Below are 12548 nucleotides of genomic sequence, written 5' to 3'. Positions count from 1 at the left end.
AAGAACCGAGCCGAACTTTTTACTGGTTAATTAATGTATTTTTTTCAGAGTTCGAGCTGGTTCGTTTTGCAGCTTGGTGAGCTGGGTAGGTCCTCTGAATGACACCGCAGCAGCCCTAGTTATGCTTGTATGTGCAGATAGGACAAGGGATGATGGGCTCGAACATGGGAATCAGAAGCAGCCAGGCGGGGCAACCCAATTCAAACTTCGATTCAGAGATGCCAAAGAGAAGTGGTCTCTCTCCGACACTCCGATGTGTGCTCGTAGTCGTAGGACCAGTGCCGCTGTGTGCTCCATGTGATTGCGTACGTACATGGGGGTACAGTACGCCATTTGTTGCCATTGATTTTTCCTTTTTCTCGAGTGAATTCCATTTTCTACCTTGTAGTTGTACATTTGGGACACTAATTACCCGATCGAGTGAAAATTCATCTATAATACCCCTTTTGGAAGCTTTGAACCGTTGTTTTCTGATGTGTGTCCATCAGGCAAGGTGTAAGGTGTCATCCGGGGTCCAATAATATGTGAATGACGACGAGGAATGGAATAGACGGACAAAAGAAGTCTAGACATGATCGTCAATGATGCCTTTTGATCTTTACATATTTTTTACAAATCATTGACGCAACAAGCCGATCCTATCTAGAAAAATGCAAGATCAAGGTAAAACCATGTTAAAAGTCTCCAAAGTTTGATATTTCGATAGAAGTTCCACTAAATAAGGTAATATGTGTCACAAATGTACAACTACAGGATAAAAGGTGGAATTCACTCTCATTATTATTTTTTGAAATGGAACACATTTATTCCATTTAACTTGGGAAAGCACGTAACAAAATCATCGGACACAATGCGAGCTACATCGTTAATTGGTACTCATTGAAATCGGCAAGTAGCACCTAATGACCGCGTAAGAACTTCTCCAACCGGACCCCTAAATTGTTTCATATGGTCAGGCGAACAGTCCAGATAGCGCTCGAATGAAGAAAAGCCGGTGTAGTTGTACACAATCCATTTGTCCGGGCTATCCGAAAGCCCCTAAAACCCCAGTCCCTCACCCTGACCCGCCTTTTTCCTCTTATATTCTTTCTGTGTCTGCTTGCGCCCTTCCCATTCTGCCACCACCCTAGGCTCCGCTATCGTCCCTTGCCCGGCCCTCACCCAGAGCTTCATTGTTGTCCCCTACCCGGAGCCCCCCCCCCCTCCCACCCCCCAACACACACACACACACACACACACACACACACACACACACACACACACACACACGACCCCGGTATGCCCTAGTCTGCCCGTCATGCAATTCGCTCACCATTTGTTCGATTAAGGGCCTGTTCGGTGTCACTCCACTCCGGGAGCGGACGGAGCAGTAGTTCAAAATCTTGGAGCGAGCAAATAGCCACTCCGCAGATTCTCAGAACTGGTGGATTGCCGAACGGGTCCTAAATCTCGGAACCGTTTATTAGACTTTTTCTCACAGACCTGATGGATTCGTCCGATGAGGAGTTTGTTGACCCAGAGGTTGATGAGTTTATTTAAAAAATTGTAAGTAAGTATAATATCCGCATGGGGAACAAAGTAAGGGATACGTGTGTTGGTGTGTGCACAACGATGCGCATATGAATCTGCACGAACCGTCGAAGGACTTCGCATTGCCTGGTCGCTGCATGCACGTGAATCTGATCGCTGCATGCATGCACGTTCGCCCACTCCTCATCTCTTCCGGCTCCCATGCTCACCTGTGCCCTCGCTTTGAGCTATAAATAAGGCCTCACCCTGCTCATCCCTCTCCACAAACCAAGCAACGCATCCTCCAGTCTTCACTTTCACTGCACCGTCTAGCTAGCTCTTGTTAGATCGATCGGCAATGGCGTCCACCAAGGCTCTCTTCGTGCTCGCCGTTCTCCTCGCGTCCGCTGTCCTCCTCGCCGCCGCCGCCACTGAGCAAACTCGTGAGCTCCATTGCCTTCCCCGCTCTTCACCTCTGTATTAATTGCTCAGCATTCGCTTACTTACGTGTTCATAACTTCATATATGATATGTGTGTGACGGCGTGCGTGCAGATGACAAGGAGGGGAAGGTGGACACCAACGGTGCCGGCGTCCAGGACGGCTGGGGTGGCGGCGGCCGCGGCGGAGGGTACCCGGGCCGCGGGGGCGGCGGCTACGGGCCCTGCGGCCGGTGGGGCTGCTGCCGCCGTGGGTACCACGGCGACTGCATCCGGTGCTGCAGGGCCGCCAACGACGTCCCGGAGGCCATGGACCGCACCGACGTGCACAACTAGCTAGCTGGCTATGGCTTGGCTAGCAAGCAGGAGCCATGATCTGGAAGCTAGCTTCTTCCAGGCCGGGTACTTCTTCAATAAAATAAATCTCCGGTTTAGTTCATGTGATCTATGTGACTATGTATGTGCGGGAATGAACGTATGTATCTACGTACGTACGTAGTTCTCTTTGTTTGGTTCGAATAATAAGAAATGTGATGCGTGTTGAGTTTGCAAGAGGGCATGCATGCATGTAATGTGTCGTTGTGATCTCCTTCATGTTCCCCGCAAAAAGAACAAAATTACGCGGGGATTGCCGAAATTACTAGTTAAGGGCATCTCCAACAGCAACCCGCAAAAAACCTCCCGCATCCGTTCGCGGGTAGGGGAACTAGTCGCAGACACGGATGCGGGAGACAGTCATCCAATGCTAGCCGCACACATTTTCACAACAACTCAAACCAACCAAATGAAATTCGTTCAAACATGGCCAGATTTCATGCAAAGATGACGGATTTCATATAAAAAAGCCGGATTTTCATGTAAACATGACGGATTTCAATACATCTACATCAACAGTGCTAGTCCGGCTTTGAAGGTATAATTAATACTCTAAATCGCCGTCTGCGGATCCCTTTGCCTTCCTCATGTTCGGCAGCCCGGTCACCGGACTGCCGGGAGCCCGGAGGTATATGCTTCAGCGTAAAGGACGGCTCACTTCCCCACCACTCGTCGGAGTGGAACCCCCGGATGATGCTTCAGGGGAGGGGAAGGCGGCGCCTCCGCTTCCGTGAAGCCCATGTGGGATCAACGGAGGTCCTCGAAAGAGAAGAACCGCCTTCGTGGGACCCAAACGATAGCGGACTCCCATGTTCTACTTCCCGTTCGTGATGGCGGCGGACGCGGAGGCGCCGGCCACCGACTTGTCGCCCTCCGCGCACCCGGCTTCTACCTCTGCCTGCACGGCGCGATTGCAGGCATGAGAGGCATGGCTGCATACGCGGAAGGCGCGGTCGTCGACGGTAGGTAACTTGCTCCGTCAGGTGAGGCGCGGGAGGTGGAGCAGCGAGCTGCCTCGCTCATATCCCTCGGGCTCGGCGGGCCACCCAGCCAGCTTATATGCGGGAGAACTGCTCTTGGAAGCCATCGGAAGAGTGGTGGAGGAGGAGATTGGGGTGTGATTCTTGCCCAACATCTGCCCTCGTTTAAATAGAGGGCGGACGGTAGGAGCTCAGCCGACGTTGCATTTAATGCCGGCCCACTCATGAACAAACATGTGGCCGAAATAGGTTTCTCGGCTTCCATGCGGGGTTAATGGGGGCGTATGAATGCGGCGAGGAGGCGTGTTCAGCCGGGCGTGCAGCGGGCGGCGCCCTCGACTGGCGCGCCGCTTCAATGGCGGAGGCAGTGAGAGGTCGTGTCCACCCTGAGCGGTCTTTAATGCGGAGCGGCGCGTTCTACAGCGGCATGAATGCGGGCAGCTGGCGTGGGTGGTCAGAAGGGAGAGGAGTTTTTTGGTCGGCCAGGGTGGTCAGAAGCGGGCTTGGGAGCAGTAGTCCAGACTCCCGCAAACCTCCCCCACTTTTGTTTCCGGTTTGCAGGAGAAATTACATCGGATCGCTCCGCGGACCGATACAGGTCGGCGTTGGATGGTTTTCACGGTCCGAACGGTTGTGAGAGGTTTATGGGTCTGCCTTGGAGATGCCCTAAGGTGTACTTTTGCAATGGGAGGTTGGCTGCTTGTTGTTTTTCTCATAAATTTATTTTTTTCAAAATGAAGTATCCCATGAACCAGACATGCAAAGTTACAGACTGTTTACACTGTCATGTTGGTCGCGTCGAAATCTTCAAAACCGATAACTGGTTAAGGTGTACCGATGAACTTTTTCCGGACAAATTTGAGCTCCCAAAGTAAACTAACATGTACTCCCAAATTGCATTCCCAAATGAACTAACACGTGCCCCACATGGGAGTGAAGCACAGTTGTACCAACCTGTGCTCCCAAGTGTACTGACATGTTTTTCCAAACTGTACTAATATGTGCTCCAAAGTGTAACAGTGTGCGCTTTAAAACTGTATTTTTTTTAGAAAAGGAGGATGACCCCCGGCCTCTGCATTTGGGAGATGCATACGGCCACTTTATTAATTATACTCGAGGACCTTACAAAGTATTACAAACAATATACCTGAAACTACCATCTTGGCAACATATGCCGCTCCTCTTATCCATATGATGTAGGGATGCTAGCTGGGCCACTACCCAAACCACTCACCTAAACCTAACATCAAAAGCCGGAAGCCCCAGCCGAGCCACATACCGGGTCTGGGGCACAATCCGGTCAGACGCACTCTTGCGTCGTCGCCGCCATCTTCCACAGGTCCGTCTTCAGATTATATTGAATCTTCTACCTTGTGAAGGCCACTACTGCCATCGACGTCACCATGACGCCAGACATCTACCTCCTCCTGCGTGAGTCCATCTCCGCGCATCGGACACCGAGCCTCCACGGCGCCATGCCGCCGATCTCCGCCGCCATCAATGAGTGAGATGAAGTACCGCTCCACCACGGCAAGTACAAGGTGAGGAAGGGCGAGGTCGCCATCGGAGACACGGCCAGAAAAGATGGGCCGCCACCAGGAACCAGACAAGCTCGCCATGCACACCCAACATCCCCATGCCCAAGTCGGCGCCTTCAAGAAGGTAACGACGCTGTGGCGCCGCCGCCGCTTAGCCACCGGGGCTAGGGTTTTCACCCGAGCGCAGGGGGAGGGGGGAGGCAGGGGAGGTTTAGCCTCGGCGCCGCCACCAAGGAGGGAATGGCGTCCGGGACGCCATCGACGCCGTGACCGCCACCGGCGGCCAAGGGTTTCCCCCGGCCAAGCACCCTGCCGCCACCTCCGAACTAGCCACAACATCAGCAGGCGCGTGCACGCCGGAGATCCAGGCCGGCCGGAGGTCATGCATCACGAGCGGACCAGATCGCCTCCGATCCGACGAGGGGAGCCCGGGACCTCCCCGCGCCATGACCAGCGCCCACCGGGACCTCGTTGCCCACGCAGCCGAGGGGATCCGGCCTACCTCACCGACGAGCACTCCCTGCCGCCAGAGGAGCGCCGTCTGCACCAGCGAGGCCGCCGCCTCAGATCCGACGCGCCGGTCGCCGCGCTCCGCCGCCGCGCCCGAGGAAGCCCCCCGCGGCCCCATCCAGGCGAAGGACCAGGCCCGAGGTGGATCCTTGGCCCCCGCGATGCGCCGCCACGACCAGCCCCGCCGGCTGCCGGACAGAGCTGACCCTGGACGCCGCCGGCACCAAGCCGTCCCCAACCACGCCGTTGGAGGCCGCCGGCCGGCGCCCGGTCCAACACCCCCGCAACAAACAGATCTGGACAGGGGAACTCCAGATCCGCCGCCACCGGAAGCCACGGCCGGCCACCCACGTTGCCCACGCAGCCGTGGTTGCACAGCCCCGCCAAGAACCCCTGGGGCCGCCGCCCCAGCATCCGAACTCCGCCGCCCCGCATGGCGCCCAGGGGCACCGCTGCACGCCAGCCAGAGGCCCCCTTGAGGAGAAAAGGAGGCGAGCCCGCCACCGCCGTCCGCCGGACGAGCTTCGCTCGCCGGCTTCCTCCGGCGGCGGCGGGGGAAGCAGGTGGATGGGGGGTCGGGGGCGGCGGCGGCTAGGGTTCGCCCGAGCCGCCCCCCTGGAGGCGGCTAGGGTTCCTAACTAGGATATGACCAAATAACTAACATGTGCTCTCACGCACTTGTGTTATTGTTGGGAAATGTAGCATGCAATTTTTAAAAAAATTCTACGCTCATGCAAGATCTATCTAGGAGATGCATAGCAACCGCGCGGGGGGGGGGGGGGGGGGGGGGGGTCTCCACGCACCCACGTAGACTGAAAGCGGAAGCGTTTGACAACGCGGTTGATGTAGTCGAACTTCTTCTAGCTCCGACCGATTAAGTACCGAACGTACGACACCTCTAAATAACAAGTCACTCAAGCGAGCAATCATATCAGAATTGTAACTCAATTGTTTCATAACATTTCCATCGAAATGACCTTGCTTTCTAATATAACTAGATGACTCGTTGCGCCAATGGCGCAAAGGGCGAGAGCAAGCCAAGTACTGAAAGAGTACACAAAAAAAATATTTAGAGACAGATTGAAACATATGGAAATATTAAATTTCCGCTGGCAATGTCATGATTTTCTCTAACCAGTGTAAACATATATAAATAGTCTTCTGAAAATATTAGTAGAAGGGCAGTTGATTACATATATAGAACAATTGATCACAAACTTCTTTTGACCACAGAGACAGTAATGAGGTCTAAAGTGTACATGCAGTATCATACATGAATGGAAATCTAAAGGCTATACATATCTTGCTCAGAGCAATGCCAAAAGGGCAAAGATACTGGATCGATTGATAAAACAAAAGGTGGATGCTGTTGGTTAGGACATATAGACTGAAGGTTATCAGAAACTATCTTGTGTAGTATTTAGGCGCTGCTCTGACTTCGTTCCAGTATAGCGTAACCTCTGGGTCAATTCTTCAATGCTTGGATTAGCTACTACTTTAGTTCTTTTGATAAAACGGTTTCTACACCAGTAGCAACACCCCTAAGATTAGCAAGTTTCCAGCAAAAGGATCACATGAGAATCACATATCTGTATCCTATATGAAGAGAAACAGAAATTCCTTCAACAATGATGATCGATGGAGGATCATAATGGTAATGCTTGCCAATATTTTTTCTCAGCCTGCAAGATTGCCAAGAACATGGACATCATGTCATTTCAGAACTCAGACCTTAGTTGCAATTTTTGATCATCATTCCAAAGTACGAATTTAGATGTGCAAGTGACAAACTGCACATAAAAAGACACATACCTTCCTAGAGGTTAGTCCTCTGCGGATTGTGCACGGATCTGCGACTATGAGAGCGGGGACTCCTCGCTGTTCCAGTCATCCTACACCAGGGCTGCAAACTGCAGGTTCCAGAGCACGTCCTCGTCTAACGGCTTCAGCGTTGGTTCCTTGGTCAGGCCCCGCAGGCAGATCTCCATGACGGTCATCATCGACTCGCCAGAGCATCATTTGCTCACGGCTGGGTCGACGAAGTTCCTCCTCTTGCTCAGTCCTTCTTCTGTCAGTGCCGATTGCAAATGGTGGTCAATGAACAGTAAAAGTTGGGTTTAGACTTTATTCAGAAATGAGCCATTGTCAAGTGTATAGGGTTAACAAGGAAAGGAAGCATACCTGTTCTTTCATTATCTCTACCTGAACTGATGGGCCTTATCTCTACCTGTTCTTTCACAAGTAGAAGCATCAGGTTTTTAAATGTTAACAAAGGCCACAAAATTTTGAAATCTCATTTAAGCTTGGCTTCTCCATGACTCCCCCATAGACTGGTAATGTCAAGGTCACTGTTTTAATTTGTGAAAATGCAGTACAGATAAAAAATCTGAAATTTGCCTACACCTTATTTTGGCCTGACCCAAATTAACGAAAAGTAGACAACATGCAAATTATTTACCTCAAGGCGAAACACATTTAGAGATCCATTCTTGACAAACTTTTTTCTTATCCTATGGAACAACATACTGGACCAGACACACGCGCACTATGGACTCCCACTGGTAACAACATTGAATTGCCCACATATATGAGGAATGACGGGGGAAGAAAGCTGCAGAAGCTGCTGTAGCTGCCAAACATGCCATGGCTAAATACATGGATTCTTCCAATGTTTCTCGCATAGGCACCCGAGTACACAAAAATAGATAGAATAATGCATCAACTAAAAAGAGTCAAAACAAGCAGAGCAGATCGCGAACAAAAACAAATCAGGAAAGGGCTCATACAGAGAAGGGAAAGAGGCGATGAAGGGTAAGAATACCAGCAGGCTCCACAACAACTATAGATACCATGACACCATGTCGAGCATATGTAGTTCTTGATAGAAAAACCTTTACCAAAATAAGATAAACCTCAATGTACCGACAACACTAACAATTTTGAATATTAGCTGCCAAGCCGATTATGTGATATTTGCCCAGATTAGAAATTATGTAAGATATAACAAAAAGGGAGGCACACATGAATCGTTTCTTCTGCTGGAGGCAAAGAATCTAAGGCCTAAGACCTGTATCCCCAATTCTTCCTCTCTTTATCAGAAAAATCAAGGAATCAAAATCAGATTATGATGAGGACGTGCAACCTGGATGGTGGACAGGGGACGACGACCAGTGAGCAACGACCCATCAGTCATGGCCCGCGACACCTCTCCACTCCACCTAAGCGCGAGCGACGCCTGGAGCTCCGGCCTCGCGGTCCTGCTTCCACCTCTCTTCTTCTCACCACCCACCAATAAACCAAGCACCGAAACACTGCCCAACAAAAACAACAGACGAGAATCACAGACCAATCCTTGGACGGGGTAGGAAGAAGAGAGAAAAAAAGAGACCTTCATTGCAGAGGGGCTAGAGGAGGTGGGGTTGGTGTGGGGGTTGGGGCCGCTGTCGCGTGGGGAGTGGAGAGGAGGAGTTGCGCCTGCCCCCTCCCGCGGAGACAAGGTTGGAGCCCCCTGCGGCTGCTGCTACCCTACTCCAGATCGAGGTCGTGCTCGACGGCTCGAGCTCCACCTGACGAGGAGAAGAAGAAGGCTGGGAGGTCCCCGACAGCCGGCGCCTCTGTCCTCGCCGCTCCTCCCTCCACCGTCGGCCTCCGCTACTGTCCGTCCTTCTCCATGGCAGCGGCTGGTTCGAGGCGGGGGAGTGGCGGACGCGGCGTCTCGAGGCCCGCTCCTCTGCTCGAGCCGCCGCCTAGGTCTCATGTGCCGCACCCCCTCTTCTCCCCTTCACGTCCCTCCTCCTTCTTGGTTCCCCACTCGGCGGATCCTTGGGAGCTGGCGAGGGTGGGGTCGAAGGCGTAGGGGAAGGAGAGAGGGCGGCGAGAGGCGTCGGATTGGGGAGGAGGAGAGGAGGCGGGGATTGGGGGAGGATGCGAATCGGGAGGAGAGGAGGCGGCGCAGAGGGATGAAGTGGAAGGAGAGAGAGCAGCAGATATTTTCACACGGAAGGTGATGGAGGAGGAAGCGTGCGCCGTGCACCGGTTTTTTCTCAATGCACGATTCGTAGGCACTATTCATAGCTGACATGGATAGCGTGGTTGTGCCTAGCAACCCGCTCATCCTTTATAAGTTAAATTTTCAAACTCATAAAGGCTAGGTTGCAGATTGTGAGGATTATCATTATCATTGAATTTAATTAGAGAATTTACCTCTACCACCTTAGGCAGTGGTGGTGTATCAAGCCCATGTATTTCTTCAATAGTAGGTAAATTTTTGACATCCTCAGCTTTAATACCTTTTTCCTTTATAGATTTCTTTGCCTCTTGCTTATCTTCAGAATTGAGATATAAAATACCCCTCTTCTTCGGAGTGGGTTTAGTAGGTGGTTCAGGAAGAGTCCAATCATCATAATTTCTCAATATGTTATTCAATCTTCAGCCTGTCCAATAGTTCGTTCCCTGAAAACAGAACCAACACAACTATCTAGGAAATCCCTAAAAGAATCGGTTAGTCCATTATAGAAGATATCAAGTATTTCATTTATCTTAAGAGGATGATCAGGCAAAGCATTAAGCAATTGGAGAAGCCTCCCCCAAGCTTGTGGGAGACTCTCTTCTTCAATTTGTGTAAAGTTAAATAATTCCTGTAGGGCAGCTTGTTTTTTATGAGCATGATTTTTTTTCTGAGAAGTAATAGATCATATCCTGGGGACTACGCACACAACCAGGAGCAAGAGTATTGTACCAAGCTTTAGTATCATCCTTTAATGAGAACGGAAATAATTTGAGGATATAGTAATAGCGAGTTTTCTCATCATGAGCAAAAAGGATGGCTATGTCATTCAACTTAGTAAGATGTGCCACAACAATTTCAGTTTCATAATCATGGAAAAGATCAGATTCAACCAAAGTAATTAACTCTGGGTCGACAGAGAATTCATAATCCTTATTATCAATAAAGATAGGTGAAGTAGCAAACGTAGGATCACATTTCATTCTAGCGTTCAAAGATTTTTCTTTATACTTGTATAATAATTTCTCTAAATCATCTCTATCCTTACAAGCAAGAATATCTCTAGTTTCCTCCTCACCCATAATATAACCTTCCGGCACCTTTGGCAATTCATATCTAGGAGGGCTAGTTCTAGTACGTGTTTCAAGCTCATCATCAGTTTCAACAATATCATGTTGTCTTACTCTAGCAATTTGTTCATGAAGAAATTCACCCAGTGGCACATTATCATCAAGCAAGGTACTAGCATCATCATAAGCATAATTCATAGCAGAAGTAGCATCATCAATAACTTGCGACATATCAGGATTGATAGCATGTGGTGGTGTTGCAAGTTTACTTTTAACAGAATCTGAATCTAAAGCAGAGCTAGATGGCAATTCCTTACCTCCCATCGTCTTAGAGGGAAAAATCTTAGTCTTAGCATCCTTCAGATTCTTCATAGTGACAATTTGATAATAATCCCAAGTGACTCAACAAATATAGCTATGCTCCCCGGCAACGGCGCCAGAAAAAGGTCTTGATAACCCACAAGTATAGGGGATCACAACAGTTTTCGAGGATAGAGTATTCAACCCAAATTTATAGATTCGACACAAGGGAAGCCAAATAATATTTGTAAGTATTACCAGCTGAGTTGTCAATTCAACCACACCTGGACAACAATGAACCTACGAGCTATGGAGAAGCGATGGTGGACCCGGATTCCGACGAATGGCTCGAGGCCATGAAATCCGAGAGAGGGTCCATGTATAAAACCAAAGTATAGACTTCGGAAGAACTACTTGATGGTCGTAAGGCTGTTGGGTGCAGATGGTTTTTAAAAGGAAGACGGACAATGATGGTAAGGGTCACCATTAAAAAGGCTCAACTTGTCGTTAAGATGTTTTCCGACAAGTTCAAGGAGTTGACTACGATGAGACTTTCTCACTCGTAGCGATGCTAAGAGTCTGTTGGAATTATATTAGCAGTTACTGCATTATTTATGAAATCTTGCAGATAGGATGTCAAAACATTGTTTCCTCGACGATTTTCTTGAGGAAAGGTTGTATGTGATACAACCAGAAGGTTTTGTCAATCCTGAAAGATGCTAACAAGTATGCAAAGCTCCAGCAATCCTTCTAGGGACTGGAGTAAGCATCTCGGAGTTGGAATGTATGCTTTGATGAGATGATCAAAGACTTTGGGTTTATACAAAGTTTATGAGAAACTTGTATTTCCAAAGAAGTGAGTGGGAGCACTATAGAATTTTTGATGAGTATATGTTGTTAACATATTGTTGATCAGAAATGATGTAGAATTTCTGGAAAGCATACAGGGTTATTTGAAAAGTGTTTTTCAATGGAAAACCTGGATTAAGCTACTTGAACATTGAGCATCAAGATCTATAAGGATATATCAAAAACGCTTAATAGTACTTTCAAATGAATACATACCGTGACAAGATTTTGAAGGAGTTCAAAATAGATCAACAAAGAAAGAGTTCTTGGCTGTGTTACAAGGTGTGAGTATTAACCCGAAACTTAGTGCATGTGTGAATACATAGACAAACAGAGTGTCCCTAGTATGCCTCTACTTGACTAGCTCGTTAATCAAAGATGGTTAAGTTTCCTAACCATAGACATGTGTTGTCATTTGATGAACGGGATCACATCATTAGAGAATGATGTGATGGACAAGACCCATCCGTTAGCTTAGCATAATGATCTTTTAGTTTTATTGTTATTGCTTCCTTCATGATTTATACATATTCCTCTGACTATGAGATTATGCAACTCTCGAATACCGGAGGAACACTTTGTGTGCTATCAAACGTCACAATGTAACTAGGTGATCATAAAGATGCTCTATAGGTATCTCCGAAGTTGTTTGTTGGGTTGGCATAGATCGAGATTAGGACTTGTCACTCTGAGTAACGGAGAGGTATCTCTGGGCCCTCTCGGTAATGCACATCATCAGAAGCCTTGCAAGCAAAGTAACTAATGAGTTAGTTGCAGGATGATGTATTACAGAACGAGTAAAGAGACTTGTCGGTAACGAGATTGAACTAGGTATGATGATACCGACGATCGAATCTCGGGCAAGTAACATATCGATGACAAAGGGAATGATGTATGTTGTTATGCGGTTTGACCGATAAAGATCTTCATAGAATATGTAGGAGCCAATATGAGAATCCAGGTTCCGCTATT

General features: G+C 48.9%; 1 protein-coding gene and 1 long non-coding RNA gene across 4 annotated transcripts; one reads left to right on the top strand and one right to left on the bottom strand.

Moving 5' to 3' along the window:
• Positions 1–1781: 1781 nt before the first annotated feature.
• LOC109733007 (uncharacterized) lies at positions 1782–2500 on the top strand. Its single transcript, XM_020292212.4, has 2 exons — positions 1782–1952; positions 2064–2500. Exons 1-2 carry the CDS (start codon positions 1868–1870, stop codon positions 2282–2284), a joined length of 306 nt encoding a protein of 101 aa, XP_020147801.1. The 5' UTR covers positions 1782–1867; the 3' UTR covers positions 2285–2500.
• A 3975-nt stretch (positions 2501–6475) lies between these two features.
• On the bottom strand, positions 6476–9391 carry LOC109733024 (uncharacterized). Of its 3 annotated transcripts, none has more exons than XR_002225517.3 (5): positions 8740–9391; positions 7810–8662; positions 7533–7681; positions 7164–7419; positions 6476–7033 (listed from the first exon to the last, which is right to left on the bottom strand). It is a non-coding gene; the product is annotated as an uncharacterized lncRNA (long non-coding RNA). The 3 variants fall into 3 exon arrangements; XR_005759406.3 differs by having other exon boundaries at positions 7533–8242; positions 8494–8662; positions 8740–9388; XR_002225516.3 differs by having other exon boundaries at positions 7533–8662.
• Between the last annotated feature and the right edge of the window lie 3157 nt (positions 9392–12548).

The sequence above is a fragment of the Aegilops tauschii genome, chromosome 6 (genome assembly GCF_002575655.3).
Source record: "Aegilops tauschii subsp. strangulata cultivar AL8/78 chromosome 6, Aet v6.0, whole genome shotgun sequence".
In the NCBI taxonomy this organism is placed as follows: domain Eukaryota; kingdom Viridiplantae; phylum Streptophyta; class Magnoliopsida; order Poales; family Poaceae; genus Aegilops; species Aegilops tauschii.
This window is presented reverse-complemented; position numbering and strand designations above follow the sequence as displayed.